Source organism: Balaenoptera ricei, chromosome 2 (assembly GCF_028023285.1).
Source record: "Balaenoptera ricei isolate mBalRic1 chromosome 2, mBalRic1.hap2, whole genome shotgun sequence".
Taxonomy (NCBI): Eukaryota; Metazoa; Chordata; class Mammalia; order Artiodactyla; family Balaenopteridae; genus Balaenoptera; species Balaenoptera ricei.
The window spans coordinates 103,761,280-103,778,140 of NC_082640.1; the positions used below are offsets into that span (position 1 = coordinate 103,761,280).

Consider the following 16,861-nt stretch of genomic DNA (forward strand, 5'->3'; position numbering starts at 1 on the left):
CACACTATATTTATTCTGTTTAGTTCATTTCTTTTTCATGCCTACTATGAGCGAGGCACTGTGCTAGGCAGAGGTAAATACCAGTTAAATGTGGTCTTTGACTTTAAGAGATGTATCTAGTGAAGGATTTATGTATGTATGTATATATATATCTCACACAAATAACTGTCAAGTGTACCCTGACACTAATGCCAAAAATAAAGCATAAACAGAGCTGAAGATAGCAAGAGGGATGATACATTTATTTCCAACTGGGTCACTTCGGGAAGGCTTCACATACGGTGACATATGAACTGAACTTAAATAGAATTTCAACCATGAGGAAAAAGGGCATTTCCAGACTAAGGAAGCCAGATGTAAAAAGGCACAGACGTGGGAAGGTACAAGACATTGGGCAGTGGGGAGTAGTTTAGTGTAACTGGAGCATATGGTATAGAAGAAAGGGGAATAACAAGTAGGGTGAAGGCAGATTATGGTGGGCCCATGAATGCTTTGTGATTGCTCCAGAGGGCTCTATATTAGATAAGGGAAGGATAGCTATCATATTTCACTTACTTGGTGCAATTTGCTTGGACAAAAGAGAAGTTGTAATAGACATTGAGAGGAGCCTCACTTTTTGCCGGTGATATACACCAAAGATGGAAAGGGGCATGTCCAGGAAAATAAAGTTACACTAGGTCTGCAGGTTTGTGGATCATACTGAGTCTTCCCCTCAAATTTTTTTGTGACAGTGAAATTGGGTTAAAATGAACATCAGAGACAACTTTGAAATAGAGAAGAAGTCTCAGAACGGAAGGTTTGCGTTAGGGATGTATAAACATTTGCCTTTATTTTTTCAAGTGCCCAGTTACCCTTTCTTTATGATGATGGATGGGGGTTATAGTCATAATATATTAAGAACCTTGTGGGGCTTCTCCCTCCCCTTTTTTTCCGCTCGTGGTAGTGAGCTTCTGTTCTATCTGGGAAGCAGTAGGTGGAGGGGTTAAGCTAAAGGCTCTGGATCTAGTCTACTTGAGTTCCCATCCTAGCTCCATGCCTGCTGCCTGTGTCACTTTAGAGACCTTGCTTAACATCTGTAAGATATGGGAGTGACAATAATAACACCTACCCGAAAGGCTGTAGTGAGGATTAGATAAGCAAAACCAGGTAAAATACACAGAATAGTGATCGTCACTTAGTAAATGTTCAGTAAATGCTAGTCATCATCATTATCACTACTACAAGATGAACCTAGACCCTTTGTATTACGCCCCTGGGTGTGTGAATGTTTGCTTTTATTTAGTATACTTTAAAGGATTGAGAGGCACTTGCTGAAACTATTTTGAGTTATGCTAATAGCTCTGTTCACATGCTACTGCTTAAAAGGTAGGACTTAGGGACGTGTTCCAGAACTGACCTGTCTTCTCAATTTGTATTCTAAGACAGTGGTTTTTCAACTGATGGGGTTGGGTACAGGACAGGAGACCTAGGTGTAGACATTAAACAGGTGGGGCCTGGACTCCCTACCCTTCTTTGTTAGCTAGAATAGTAATTTTTTTTTAAAATCTATTTTATATTAGAGGGATTCCATATAAGAGTTTTCTTGAAAAAAGTGTTCCAGTGCTTTAGAAATAGCATAAGGGTGTGTTCTATAACAGTGTAAATGTACTTACAAGTCACACCTGTTAAATGCAGATTTCGATTTACTAGATATGGGGTGTGCCCCTCAGTTCTGCATTTCTGACAAAACTTCATGTGTTGCTCATCTGAGAGCCATGCTGAGATAGCATGATTCTAAGGGACCCTGCCCTGCCTTCCCTCTGGAGTGGTTGTTCTCAGCTCTAGAAATAGGGTGTCTATTGCAATCATCTTTGGAGCTTTTTAAAAATAAACCGGTCTAGGCCCTAACCCAGACCTACAGAGTCAGAATTCCTGGGGGGGTGGGACCCAGGAATTTTAATCCCGGCTGAAAATCACTACTCAGATGCCAAGAGTACATCTTGTCCATAACCCCTTTGGCTTCTTCAATAATTTTTAAAAATAGTACCTACGAGAACTGTATAGGTCTAAAGACTTCCTAAATGTTAAAAGCCATAATTTTTATTTTATTAGTTCAAGCAGAATTAGAGCTTACTTTGGTTAGTGGTTATTGATCCACTTGAGAATACTGGTGTTCATATTTATTTAATTAAGGGAGGATACTAAATTATGAGACTTCTGGGAGAGGAAGGTCTACATTTGGTTTCTCTTTTCTCTTCACTGCTTTAAGTGGAAAGGAATTCTTGGTTTACAAGGTTCCAAGAAATTTAATCATACTGATGGATCATTTTCTGAGCTTTTCCTAAATAACCCAAGTAGACTTGGGTTAGAAATGCCCTTGGTCTCTACAGAGTGCCAAGTGTCAGGAAGAACTGGGTAACGGTTGGCCTTTCTGTACCATAAGCCCTTCTTAATGCACAGGAGTGCTAACATGACACGGTTCCTACAAAACACAGTAAAGTCATCCAGCAAGCAGTAGTCATCCAGCAGTGGTCCTCAGGCATGGGAGTGAATTACAGACTATTGGGGGATGAATGAGAACGCTGTGCCATCCTTGAAAGACATTTAAGGGACTTCAGTGGTGGCGCAATGGTTAAGAATCCGCCTGCCAATGCAGGGGACACCGGTTCAAGCCCTGGTCCGGGAAGATCCCACATGCTGCGGAGCAATTAAGCACATGCAGCACAACTACTGAGCCTACGCTCTAGAGCCCGCGAGCCTAGAGCCTGTGCTCCACAGCAAGAGAAGCCACTGCAATGAGAGGCCCACGCACCGCAACAGAGCAACCTCCGCTGGCCGCAACTAGAGAAACCCCGTGCGCAGCAAAGAAGACCCAACGCAGTCATAAATAAAGTTCGTTTAAAAAATAAATAAAAGTAAAAGACATTTAACTGCAAAACTCAGAAAATAGTTACTAATTAACCAGTCTCAGCTGCTGGCTTTGAAAAGAATATATTAAGAAAGACTCTTAAGACGGATATTAGAAAACCTTTTGATATAGAGATTGTTAAGTGGGGATAGATTTTTTTAAATAGATTTTTTAAACTTTTCAAAAGTGCTATGGGACACTCCTGGTGGCGCAGGGGTTAAGAGTCCGCCTGCCAATGCAGGAGACACGGATCGAGCCCTGGTCGGGGAAGATCCCACATGCCACGGAGCGACTGGGCCTGTGCGCCACAACTACTGAGCCTGCACTCTAGAGCCTGCATGCCACAACTACTGAAGCCCGCGTGCCTAGAGCCCATGCTGCACAACAGGTGAAGCCACCACAATGAGAAGCCCATGCACTGCAGTCAAGAGGAGCCCCCGCTCGTCTCAACTAGAGAAAGCCCGCACACAGCCACGAAGACCCAATGCAGCCGAAAATTAAATTAAATTAATTAATTAATTAATTAATTAATTATTTTTTAAAAAGTGCTATGACTACTATCAAATCATTTGTTGTTGTCAATTTGTCTTTTTATTTTAAAAAATAGAATTAAATTTTATATTAAATCATTAGGTGTTTTTAGGATCATAGGAGAACTGAACTAAGAATGGAACAGTTCTTGAAATTAGCAATTGGAAAAAATAAGGCTTTTCTTTCCGGATGAGCACTTGATTAAATTAAGTATCTTTCCCAAATAGCCTAGAGTTCTAGAGAGATGTCTAGGATAGTTTTGGTATAGCCAGAATTTGTGAATGAAAGAAATATTGAATTGCCTTTTTAGCTCAGTCTTTATCTTATAGATGTTTTTCTGTATTGTCAGGATATAGCTATGCCTCTGTCCTGCTTTTAACTGCTGTTTCCATGTCCATTTACTTGTTGTTTTGAAGCTATTTACTGAAATAGGATCTAAACTCAACTAAGCCTTCTGAAATCCCACTATTCCCCTGGGTGAGAGAGCAAAGGCTTAAAGCAGCAAATGGGAAAGATTCACTTCCGTTGCCTCAGTAGCAGGTTGTCTATGATCAGTGTTGGTTTGATTATGGCCTGGGATTAATATCTCTAATGTTGTTCTGACCTTGATATATAAAATGATGTGAACAGCAAGATCTACAAGAAGATTCATTTATCAGTCCTGTCACTAAAGTTGGAAGTTCTGGTTCAAAAGGCAGAAGAGTGCAGTGCCTATGCAGGAAGCCCACCTTTTGGTTAAAGTTCAAATCTGTGGGCTGTCTCTCTATAATCTAGGTATTTTATTGTTCTGGATGGCAACATCTCCTGATTGGATTAGCTGCCCAGGTATAGTGAGCCTCTAAAGACCATCATCATGCTGTCATTTTTCATCTTCTTTCCTGAATTCCTCATCCAAAACACCCCCTACTCTTCTGCCATTAACCCATTCCCATTATAGGGCTCTACCACTAAATGTGAAGCTTGCTTTGACTGAATATTTTCTGCCCCCCCTGTGATTACCAAAGCCCTTAAAGAACCACCTGGAGACAGAAAGAAAAAAAGAAGAAGAAAAAAATATATATATATATATACACACACACACATACATACATACCTACACACACACACACACACATATATATATTTATATATATATATATATATATATATATATATATATATATATATATATATATATATATATATATATATATATCTCAACTTGCTCTAAGAGTGCTGCCACATACACTGCACCAGTCATACCAAACTGTAACAACCTTCTGTGCTGAAGTACCCAGCCAGGTATAAGAGGTCCATAATGAGACTATTACAATGAAAGAACATTCGACCACAGAAAATTAATTAATAGAAACATCTCCCAAATGTAGAAATGATTAGTCTTTTTCAGTAGGAAAAAGGTTTTTTTGAACTGGAAAAACTGCTTCATGGTGTTTCTTATAAATAGGCAGCTGTATTCACTTTTTATTTTTTGGTTGCCTTGGGTCTTCGTTGCTGCGCATGGGCTTTCTCTAGTTGCGGCGAGCGGGGGCTACTCTTCATTGCAGTGCACGGGCTGCTAATTGCAGTGGCTTCTCTTGTCGTGGAGCACGGGCTCTAGGCATGTGGGCTCAGTAGTTGTGGCTCACGGGCTCTAGAGCGCAGGCTCAGTAGTTGTGGCACATGGGCTTAGTTGCTCCGCGGCATGTGGGATCTTCCCAGACTGGGGCTAGAACCTGTGTCCCCTGCATTGGCAGGCGGATTCTTAACCACTGCGCCACCAGGGAAGTCCCTGTATTAGGTTTTGGTAACAGTCCCTCTGCAAGTGGACTTTTTGAAACATAATCCATATAATCGGGGTAAAGAAAGGAAATCAGTGCTCATTTGGACATATCTGTAAGAGGAATTGCAACTTCCAAGAATGGAGATACATCCCCTCTATTGCATCTCTTGAAATCTCTTCTCCGTTCTTAAAAGTTTTAATTCCTCTTACAGATAATGCCAAGAACATTCTCTGCCGTGGAAAGTTACCTTGTCTTCTGTTCATTCTGATGCTTAGGCCTCCCTTAACAGTGATGTATGCTGTGCTGGGAGAAGGGAGCTTAGGTTGTAAATTCAAGGACTTTGGTCAGAAAGAATTTGCTGGAGGGAAACCCATTGGGGTGGGTGTTGGTGAAAGAAAACTGGCCATTCCATAGCCGTGAGAGACATCTGGTTGGTGACTGAAAAGCCATTTTGGTTTACAGATTTCATTTTGTTTAGTTTGTTTTTTTACAAAACCTACAGAAATCTGCAGGAATAAGATTAGTTTCTAAGTTGAAATTGAGAGTCGTTGTAATCTTCAGGGTACCCTCTATTTTTGCACACTGATAATAAACTCATTTACGAGTCAAATTCCTGTACTTCTGAGATTGCTTTCTCCTCATTCTGGATAGAATGACTTGCCCCCAGTATGGATGAGGTGGGTAGATGCTTGTGGAAATTAGAATGCAGTAATTTGCATCAAACTTACTATATCTTTTTACTCTGATTGGCAGGAATATGTGGTTTACAGGAAGCATACCTACATGAGGCTTGATGGCTCATCCAAGATCTCAGAGAGGCGGGACATGGTTGCTGATTTTCAGACCAGGTAATGTTAATAGGAATTATAAAAATGGTCATTTGATTTTCTTCTAGTTGAGATGGTGAGTTAAAAGAAATACCAACACATCTCAGATTGTTAAGCAATCATGATATAATCTCTGCTATTTTATGAGGTAGCTAGATCTGCTTATAGTGGTTTAGACCTGTGTGTCTGTGAAAGAGAGAGGAAATGAATAGTTGGTAATTTTATTGCCAAATCAGTGCCCGTTTCTTTGGGCAATAAAAGAAATGATTTCTGAGTATGAACCAGGATCCTTATGTGAATAATATGTACATAGAAAAAAGTCCACAAGGCTATATTCCTAAATGTTAACAATGGCTATCTCTGGGTATTGACTTAACAGTGGATTTTCTTTTTGTTTTTGCTTACCTATTTCATTTTGTATAAGTTTAAAGAAAAATACCTCCTTTTTCCTGCTTTCCCTCTAATATTGTAGTAGTACAGTGCAGTATGACAAATTGCAGTAGTGTGCAATCTATTCATCTGGCAGCTCTCAGTTATAGTACTTCTCCCACCTGATAATGAGCCTATGAAATTTCAAATACTGCCTGCTGGATGCTGATGGCCTACAGAGCCATAATTATCCCAAGTGCAGGTTCTCATTGTAATAAGCAGGGTCTGCTTACTGCTCTCTCCAAGGAGAAAGCCAGGGTCCGCTAGTGACAGGTCTCCTGAACTCCACCCTTAATTTTCCTTAGACCTGGAGAACTAAGGAATAGAGTAGATCTTAATGTTCTGTAAGTCAGAACAGTTCTGAATTTTTGGCCTTTAATTGTGTAGTCTGTTAATATTTAACTTTCGAATTCTTGGGTAGAAAATTAAGCACATAGCCATTTGTATTTAGGTTGCAATTTTTAGTTTCTTTCATTTCAGTTTTAAAGCATGTTTTACTTCAGCATAAAACAAATCCGTAGTTCAACATAGAATGTCCTCTGATTGAGAATTTTTGCTGTTGCACGGTCCTTTATAACACAGCATGGGTAAGGAGATACATCCTGATATTTTGGTTTACAGTATATACTCAGACCAATAACTCCTAGGTTGAAACTACTTCTGCGTTCGGGTGCCTGTTTGACCAACAATGGAGGGGAAGAGCTGATTTGGACCTCTTTTAGTTTGTTACCTGAAGCAGCTTGTAGATGACCTAACTTAGCTTCTTACCTAGCAGAAGCTTTTGACTGATTCTTAAATTGATTATTTGACTGAGACATGTATAATCATAGTAGTGCCTCCTAGCACTCCATACTGCTGTGCACCTCTCCCCACCCCCAAAAAAAGTTTACCAGCTGATCTTTATCTTTTCTTGATTTTGAAATCAAATGAAATACATTTCACTATGTCCTTATCTAGTCCAACCTTCAGAGCTCCAAATGACAAGAATCTTACATACAAGATCTATAGACTGTATGTTTTCCCCAGGGTGCCTATGTTTTCTCCAGGAATACCAGCACTTCAGTGATTTGGGCACATTGGTATGAGGCAGCATGAGTTGTGTGTTAGAAGAAAAGCCATTAAGTAATAGATCTTTTGCCTATTACTGTTTGTGATTTTTTTCCACTAATATGTTCAATATTGTACATTTGAGAATCTCATTTATAGCAAAGCTAATTTTTTTTTTTCCAGTAACAGTTGGGGCCATTGTATATTATATAAAATGCCTATTGAGGAAAATTTGAGAAATATTTGATGAAGAAAGTAAAAATCACCCACAATCCCATCACTGTTAACATTTTGGTTTATTCCTCTTGTCTTTGATGTGTGTTATGTAGTTAGATTTATATGTTGATACCATATTGTAGAGATGACTGTGTCCTCATTTCTTCCACTTAACAGTATATCATAAAGGTCTTCACATATCATTAAAAAAGAGTCATTGTAATCATTATTTTTAATGATCAGTATTCCATTACATTGGATATACCACCTTTCTGTTGTTAAAATGTTGAGTATCTTTGTTACAAAGCTTTGTCATCATTTTAGATTATTTTCTTAATATAGATTCAAACAAGAGAAATTATTGAGTAAAGGAATATGAATGTTTAAGACTGTGCATATTGTCATATTGCTTTGTAGAAAATTCTACTGGTTTAGATTCCAATCAGAGCTGTATTATGTTGACTTCTAACAGTTTGGGCTTCTGAATGGTAGAGCTACAATTTTTCTTATAGCTGAACCAATTCCCAGAAAACTGGACTGTGAGATCCAGGGCTCACTACATTTTACAGTGACCTTTTAGTGGAAAAAATCAGTAGATGTATCTAATTTACTACTTCGAAAATCTCTTATTTAACTTGTGATTACTTGGGCAATCGCAGTGGCACACATTAGTCTTGAAAAGCTTAGCTTTAAAAGAAGGGTATTTTCACCATTAAATTATACTAGATCTACTTAGTAAATATCTTGTTTTTATGCTTTCCTGGAAAACCTTACTTGAGCATCCAAATTCTACAACTAAGAATTACTTAGGGAGCAATGAGTTTTATTTAGATAACGAGTAACAATCATTTTAACACCTGCATCTGCATCTAATATTAGGTAAAATGAAAAAACAGACTAAAGTCTCCTTCCCTTCCTACATATGAGCTAGATGGTAGAGTTAGGATTGTGGCTAGGAAATAATCTCCTACCTCTCATGTATAGAATCTGAACTGTGCCTATGCTGATTAGAAGCTTGTCAGGCAGGTCCCTCCAAATGGGATCTAAATTTACAAATTTGAATGGCAACAGTAGCCCAATATAGAGAAAAAGACAGGTGTTTTTGAAAACAAAAAAAGCATGACTTGCCAAATATTTTCATTATTATTAATGAAAAGACATCAAAAGAAAAGTAGTTTCAACTGGAAAGCCCTGTGGCTCAAAGGTCAGCCAGAGTAAACAAGAACTCCTATAAAAAGCCATTTACATTCCCTTTATACAAGATTTATTTATGAGGGATCCTTCCAGGAAAGAGTCTGACTGAGACTAAAGACTGTTTGGCCAGGATGTCCTGACTGGGCAACATTCAGAACACGTGACCAGTGCGTGATCCTAGAAGCCATTCACAAGGTCTTTGCTCTGGGTTGCCTTGGCCTTTGCTTCCCTTCCTCCTACCCCATGACGTTTGCCAAATGGATCCCCCTGATTATCTGATTACTCGGGTGACCATTTGGAAAACATGAGAAAAAATGAGTGTAGTGTGGATTTTTCCTTCTTGGTGAGAGTATATAAAGCTCCAGTATCTTTAATTCTGGCTCTTTTTCATTCAGCAAGTCTTTACTGCAGTCAGCTACGTACCCAGCACTATTTGAGTATTTTGGTGCATAGTAGCCTCAGGGGCCATTAACTAAAGAAGAGTAAGAGTGAGACATAGGCATGTCTTTGCTACATGATTTCATAGGCTCCTTCACAGACCCTCCTGAAACCTGTTCTCTATGGCCCCTTCCAATAGAGACCCTGAGTTGAGATTCCTGTATAGCCCCCTAGAGGGCACCCAAACCATCATGTTGCCTTCTGGGATTCTGTTTTCTTCCTCTTAGTCAGCTCCCAAAACATTAATTCTCACATTATCAATACTAGATTTATTAAGTAGAAAAGAACTTCTCAACAGTTCAGTTTAGATGTTTTTGTTTACATATGATCCAACAGTGTGATCCAGGATGGACACTAATTTCTTTGATTTTTAATCACCTAGGGTTCCCATAATCCTTATTTTTCCATTATAGTATGATGAAATTACACTGAACGCAGCCAAACGTTGCTACTTACCATCTACCTCATCGTTAAAAGCATCTTCTCAATAAATAGTTAATATCCCAAAAAAAACATTTTCCACCGTTAATGTTTCTAAGTTTTGCTACTAATTTATTTTTACCTATATTCCTTTCTCTGGTGTTTTTTTCTATATATAGTCCTTGTTTGTGAATGATTACCACATCTGGGGACTTATCTCTCTGACTGTCCAGACTATGGAAATGACCCATCTTTTCACCTCTACTCTTTTACTATAGATCCCAGCTGCCTTCTGTCTCCCTCCCTGTCCCATCCCTGTTCCCCCATCCCCACACCAACAAAAAGTCCTAGGCATCGGGTGACTCCATCAGCTCTATCTCAGATATCAGAGAGAAGCCTCTGACCCCTGCCTCTGTGTCCACAGAGCAGGAAAGAGAGAGGTGTACGGGACTGAGCAATCTTCCTAAGGCCAGAGTGGGAAGGATTATTCTATAGAGATTAGTATGGCCCTGGAAGGCTACATCAGTTTTTATTTGAAGCCTTATTGTGGTTAAATATTCTCCCATGGGCTGTGAGGTATCAAGCTTCCATTTATATCCTCCCATATCTATGGGAAAATGTGTTTGTAAACTGGCAGATGCCTTTTAACTTTTTGGTTTGCCCTTTATGATTTAACCGTGAAAGATGACATCTTATAAATAAAATTCTGAAATATTAAACTTTATGATAAAATTCAAGGATAAACGAGCAGAACTTTCATGAGAGTACAATACCTTTGGAATTATGCCCTACAAGAGGCCTCCAAACATGATCTGTTGTCCATGTCTGCCTCTAGGAAAGCTGTGTTTAATTGAAAGCAAATTAATGGACAGATTTCTACTAGGACCTACCCAGCTTAGGGCTTAACCAGGATACTTATTTCAGAATAGTTCCTTCACTGGTATTCATGTTTGCCATTGATATGTCATCATTTAGTCACTTCAGCTATATTCAGAGCATCCTCATTTTATAGCACAGGAAACAGACCTTTAGCAGCCAAGTGACTTTACCAAGGAAGAACAGCATCAAGGGATGAGAGCATCCTGATGTCAGTGTGTTTCTTTTTTCTTTCTTTTTTTTTTTTAACTGGAACCCACAGAATAAAATTCATCTTACATTGGGATTTAATACATATCTACCATATCTGAAATCACAAAACAATACTTATCCTTATGACCTTTGTTGTATTATAATATTTTCTAATCTGTTCTATTTATTTCTTTAATTTATGTGGTCCAGACCCACCAAACTGATTTCATGACCAATGATAGGTGTGACCTGCAATTTGAATAACACTGATATAAATGAATTTCTACTTTTATTCCTCATTATAGTTATGGAGAAAGGGGGTGAGCAGCTTGATTTAGAGGGCTGTAAAGTTTGTTCACCAGTATAATGCAGTCCCTTTCCCTTAGAAGTGTTCTGGAAAATAACCTGAGGTGGCAGGAACATGAAAATGCAAGATAGTCCTGAAATATATTTATGTTATCTGCAGGAACTGGGCTCAAACCGAGCCCCTAGTTGTATGTGTATACATAGATAAATCTTAGAGTCGAACACTGCTCTTTGTGATCTGGAATGGCCCTTGTTCCTAGAAGATATTCAGTGAATATTTGCTGCCTGAATGAATGACGGTGGCACCTACTGATTTATTTGTAATTCTGGGTTTCTTTAATAGGATGTAGGATGTAGAGGGAAAATGAGAAAACTATGTCTTGTTTCTGTTAAGGGTTATGTTGGCATTTGTCAAAAAGTACTTTCATTTCAGCCTGTCTTCATGGATTGATCCTAACTTCAACTTAATACTTAGAAGTTATAACCTGAGTCTTAATCCTGACCGCAGGTCATTTTTCTGGGACTAACTTTCTTCATATGAATTTGAGTGCTTTGGAGTTAAAATCATTAGTTCCCAGATTGTTGGAAGTCATGATTCTTTGGGGAAACACCAGGAAATACTGACTTATTTGTCCCCTCTGTATGAACTGGGAATAGTTTGACTTGCTAAAAATATGACTATTACAGAAAGAGAGGTCTCTACTTCCATAGCATATTTTTCTGTTACATTTGCCAAATGTTTGTAATTATATTGCCTATCAGTCAATATTAATGGGCAGCAAAAGTTTATCTGCAGATTGGAAGGTGACTGCCATGGTTTGATTTTAGCAACAGAGCACCTTTGTACAGTGTGTCAGAGAAACCTGGGTCAGGTCTGGGTAACCACCAAAACTTCTTTCTAGGCCTAGACACTGTTCTTTGTCCAGAGATCCCTCTCTTTTGCCACATGCCGTTTTTCTTTTTCATTTTTTCCTCTTAAAATATCCCTCCCTCTTCTGCAGGAATGACATTTTTGTGTTCCTGCTAAGTACACGAGCTGGAGGACTGGGTATCAATCTGACTGCGGCAGATACAGTAAGTAACAAGAGCACAGAAATACACTGGATATGTGGTTTTTCTACTATATGTTGTTCGGTTTGCATTATCCTTTATTATGTGTCACAGACTTTTTATTTCTTTGTCTCTTGTTGTGTTAAAAGACAATAGTGGCACTTTGCCTGGAACTGGAACATTTTAGCTTTCCTTTTGGGCTTTTCTCTCCATTCTCTTATTCTAAGTTTCTTACACATTCATTCAACACATATTTAGTAAATGACTCCTATGTGTCTGATAGTGTTTTAAACACTTGGAATATGTCAGTGAATAAACAAACTGGAAAAAAAAATCAGTCAGCTCAACTAACCAGATGTGTTTGTTTTAGGAGCTATAACTGAACAAATCAAAAAGTTGTTTTATTACTCTTATGCATTATTCCATCATAGGAAAAACTCATATTTTTGTATCCCGAACTTATAAACATGGTTGGAGAGCAATGAAATTGGTGATTTAAAAAATAAAATAAAAAGACATCCCATCAAATTATCTATCCTTTTATGCCCAGTCTCCTTGGAGGAATACTTCAGCATCTGAAAGGGAGAAGAAAAGAGCATTCCTTTTGTATCTCAGATTTATTCCCAGGTTACAAGTATATTTAAAAACAATATCAGTAACCCTGAGACATAAAAATGCATAAATGGGAAATTGTTTTGTAGAAGGCATGATTCTGCAAATGTCATTTAATGTGATCGTTGTGGTACCTCTCTGTGAAATACAGAGCATCAGAATCCCCACAAATACGAGGAGGATGCCAACTCTGGAGGGTCATGGAGAAATGAATGAGGTACAAAGGTGAAGAAGCTTGAATAAATTCACAACAGTAGAGCTGGAACTAGATCCCATGTTTCCCAGGTTCCACTTCTAGGCTGTGTTCATTCTTTCTCCTTGTTAACTGCTACGCTGTAGAACTGCCTGCCTTCAAGAATGAAAAACAGATTCTGTAACATCACCAAGTAGAATATCAACCATAGGACTCAGCTGTACCTTCCTCGGCATCTAAACCACTTCAGCCAATTAACCGTGCTGGGACAGGGTTCCAGGGCCTAGGGACTGCTGGAGGCATAACTGGCTAGATTCTGTATCTTATGTGCACATCATCAGCCTCAGTCATCTTAAGAGAAGGCAGTCATTGGTGGTAGTGTTGTTCTTGTGGGTTCTCTGATGAGGTAGCTCACTTGGTGTCATATCAGCAACCTTTCTCTTTGCCCCTTGGTTCTCTGCTCTAGTTTTCAAGCATACTGTCCCAGTTAGTCATACTCTTTTTTTTTTTTTTTTTTTGATGAATTATTTTGGTTGTCAGTTTGTGTGTGGTAGAGGGCAGATTCCATAGTTTTTGGGTTTCTTCAAATTAGAGAAATGAGACCTGGGTTTGAATCCCAGCTCTGCTGTTCACTATGTGAAAGTGAAACAGTTGCTTGACTGCTCTAAACCATAGTTTCCTCCTCAATAAAATGAATATAATAATTCTTTCTTCTCTCATGGTTGTGAAATGCTACCTAGAAATGTGTGACCCCAGTGCCTGCACATTAATAGCCCTCAGGGATCCTGTGACCCTTGTAGCCCCAAATGAGAGAGCCAGGTCCAGGACTTCATTATTTATACTGGGCCCCAAATACCCCTCCTTTCCCCTAGGCCTTGTCTGCCTGGCTCTGTGCTCAGCTCTGCTGCTATGGGAAAGCTAGGGATGGGAGTCCAGGGAAGGTTCTGGATTCCCAGGGCAGGTGAAAACAAATTCACACATGATGTGGATTGAAGGGCCAGAGTTGGGGATTGGGAGCCTCAGAGGAGAAAGAGAGCCGATTGTGGAGGAACTACTCCAGAGCCTTGTACTGCTTCAGCCCTGCTGTGTCCTGGAGGCATCGCTGGAAGAGGGGTGGAAACTCTTAGGGGCTTCCCAGGGGGCAGTAGCTTCTTCTCCGGCACCTTTGTTCCCCTCCAGGGTTGGTTGATATACCTCTCCTGTGTCTCTGTACAGCCCCCAGGAACTGGGCCTGAGTTTATCTCTGGGTCTCCTGCTTCCCCTCCTCTCCACCCCTGACCCCGGGAAGCCTTTGTCTCAACATCCCAACCACAGTTATCCTTAGAGAGGCCCAGGTACCTGTGTGAGAACGCCAGGCAGGTGGTGATCAAGCTAGGACGTGAACCCAGGAGTGAAGACTGGTAGTCCTGCCGCACCAGGGTGCTTCCTTCATACCAAGAGGTGACCAATGGGGGAAGTTGGGCATATTGGAGGACAAGTTATTTGGTTCCTGGAGGGGTCTTGAGACACTGTTTAGCATGTGGGTGGTCTCAGTCATTACAATTATCTAGTCTGGAAGGCCCCATGGCACCCCCCTCCACATCCCAAGCTTTGCTCCAGCTGAGTGAAGCCAATGCATATTTTTTGTTTTGTTTTTTGGCTGTGTTGGGTCTTCGTTGATGCGTGCAGGCTTTCCCTAGTTGCGGCGAGCAGGGGCTACTCTTCATTGTGGTGCGTGGGCTTCTCATTGCGGTGGCTTCTCTTGTTGCAGAGCACGGGCTCTAGGTGTGCAGGCTTCAGTAGTCGTGGTGCGCGGGCTCAGTAATTGTGGCTCGCGGGTTCTAGAGCTCAGGCTCAGTAGTTGTGGCACACGGGCTTAGTTGCTCCGTGGCATGTGGAATCTTTCTGGACCAAGGATCGAACCCGTGTCCCCTGCATTGGCAGGCAGATTCTTAACCACTGCGCCACCAGGGAAGTCCCACCAATGCATATGTGAAATAGAGGGAGGAGCACGTAGGAACTGACCCAGACACAGATTCAATTCAGCAAAGTGAAAGTTCTCTCCCAGGTTAAAGGGGACTCTCTGACAGCTGCCTAGGAGTTGGCAGCAGTGGGCCCAATTAGTCTTACTCTTAATATGAGTACAAGATTCATCACTTTCTGCTAGCTGATCTTTTGGACTCCAGTCTGAGTCCCTAGCCCCATACCTCCTCTGTTAGTTTTTATACCCTTCTTTATTAACCATGCTACTCCCTGGCTTAAAACTCTTCAGGGAGTCTCTGTCATCTGCAAGATAAAGTATAAGCTCTTTTACACATACAAGGCCCTTCATTTTGTGGCCTTTATCTCCCTTTCCAGCCTAATTGCCATACTATTACTCCTTCCAAAATTTATGTTCCAGAGGCGGGGAGAGGTTGGGGGCCTAGCGTGGAAGAATGGTGGAAAGAAGGGGCTTTCAACAGTTGCCTGCAAGGCACTGGGAGAGTGAGAACCCGCCCACTGTGGCGCCAGGGCATGGGCCGCCTCTCCCCATGTCTAGGGGAGGTACTGCTCTCTCTCGGGGTCAATGGATTTCCCGGCAACGTGACCATTGTTTTGAGGGGGGACTCGGGGATCTTCATTGCCACTCGCCGCCTCACCAGGCACCAGATGCCAACCCACCCCCCTTCCTCCATACGGTGAACTCCATCACCTCCCACCTAGATCCGAATTTGGGTCCACTTGGCATCTTGCCACCAGTTCCAGCCATCAGTGTGGGGGCAGTGGGTCAAAGATGGCGACACAGACTCTGAGATCCAGGACATGGGTAACCTGAGGAGAGGAAGGCTGGCGCACCCTCCCTACTTCCCACCATCTCCCTCTGTTCTCTCCCTCCTTTCCAGTCCCAAACCAGCTCACCGGAGTTGAAGCCAGCCCTCCAACTGCATGAGCGTGGGGCACGGGCTGGGGGTGGGGTGGGGGTAGGTTGGGGGGCTGACCTCACAATGAGTAGCAGGTTTGCTAAGGGTTGGGTCTGTTAGGCTCTAGGGATCCGGAGCGCCCTTTGGCTCTTGGCAGGTACAGGTGAAAGCTGTGTCTGGTGCTCTCTGAAGGGCCTGTGGCCTGTGACTTCCAGTGGTCCAGTGGATGGATGGATGGATGGATGGACGGACGGTTGGATGGGATGAAAGAAGTGTTCCCATATTGGGGTACAGGGAAATCATTCTGGCTCTGACATGATTTCTATGCTAACTACAACAGCCTGTTTTGTGGCCTCAAGCATACATTATACATGTGCTTTAATCGTTAAAGAAAAGCGTGCATTGTCCAGAAACAAAGACGTCCTTTTTCAAGGAAAAAAACAAAAAAATTTATGTTCCGGTAATAACGATTGACTTGTTTCCTGAACCCACCATACTGTATCATAATGTTACATTAACAGCTCCCTCATCATAGATCTTTGTCCTGGGCACTTTGTCTTCTTCCACCTGGTAAACTTCTGATTGTTTTTCAAAACCCAGTTCAGGGTCAGGGGTTGCTGTTTTATATGGGCTGGTAAAGCCTCTCTGATAAAGTGACATTTGAACCAAGATCTGAAGAAAGTGAGAAAAACAAGCCAGTTATGTATCTGGCAGAAAAGAATAGCATTCCAGGGAAAGGAGATAAGTACAGAACAAAGCCCTGAGGTGAGAACATCCTTGGCACAATGAAGCAATGAAGCAAGCCCTTTGTAGGTGTAACAGAATGAATGAGGGCAGGGTGGTATAAAGTGAGTGTCAGAAGCAGATTGTGTGGGGCTTAATAGGCCATGGTTAGGATTTTGAGGTGGGAGGCTACTGGAAGAACTTGAACAGAGGAAGAACTTTAGCTTGAGTTTAAATGTGTCCTTCTGGCTTCAGGGGGGTGGGGTGGAGAAGACTATAGG

At 41.1% G+C, this 16,861-nt stretch overlaps 1 protein-coding gene across 4 annotated transcripts in view; it reads left to right on the forward strand.

The window, feature by feature from the left end:
- INO80 (INO80 complex ATPase subunit) overlaps nucleotides 1–16,861 on the forward strand; it is a 130,340-nt gene that overhangs the window by 97,961 nt on the left and 15,518 nt on the right. For all 4 annotated transcript variants that reach the window (XM_059913583.1, XM_059913579.1, XM_059913581.1 and 1 more), the window contains exons 28-29: nucleotides 5,932–6,026; nucleotides 12,125–12,197. In XM_059913583.1, the coding sequence (XP_059769566.1) occupies nucleotides 5,932–6,026; nucleotides 12,125–12,197 (168 nt within the window). The remainder of the gene's footprint in view (nucleotides 1–5,931; nucleotides 6,027–12,124; nucleotides 12,198–16,861) is intronic.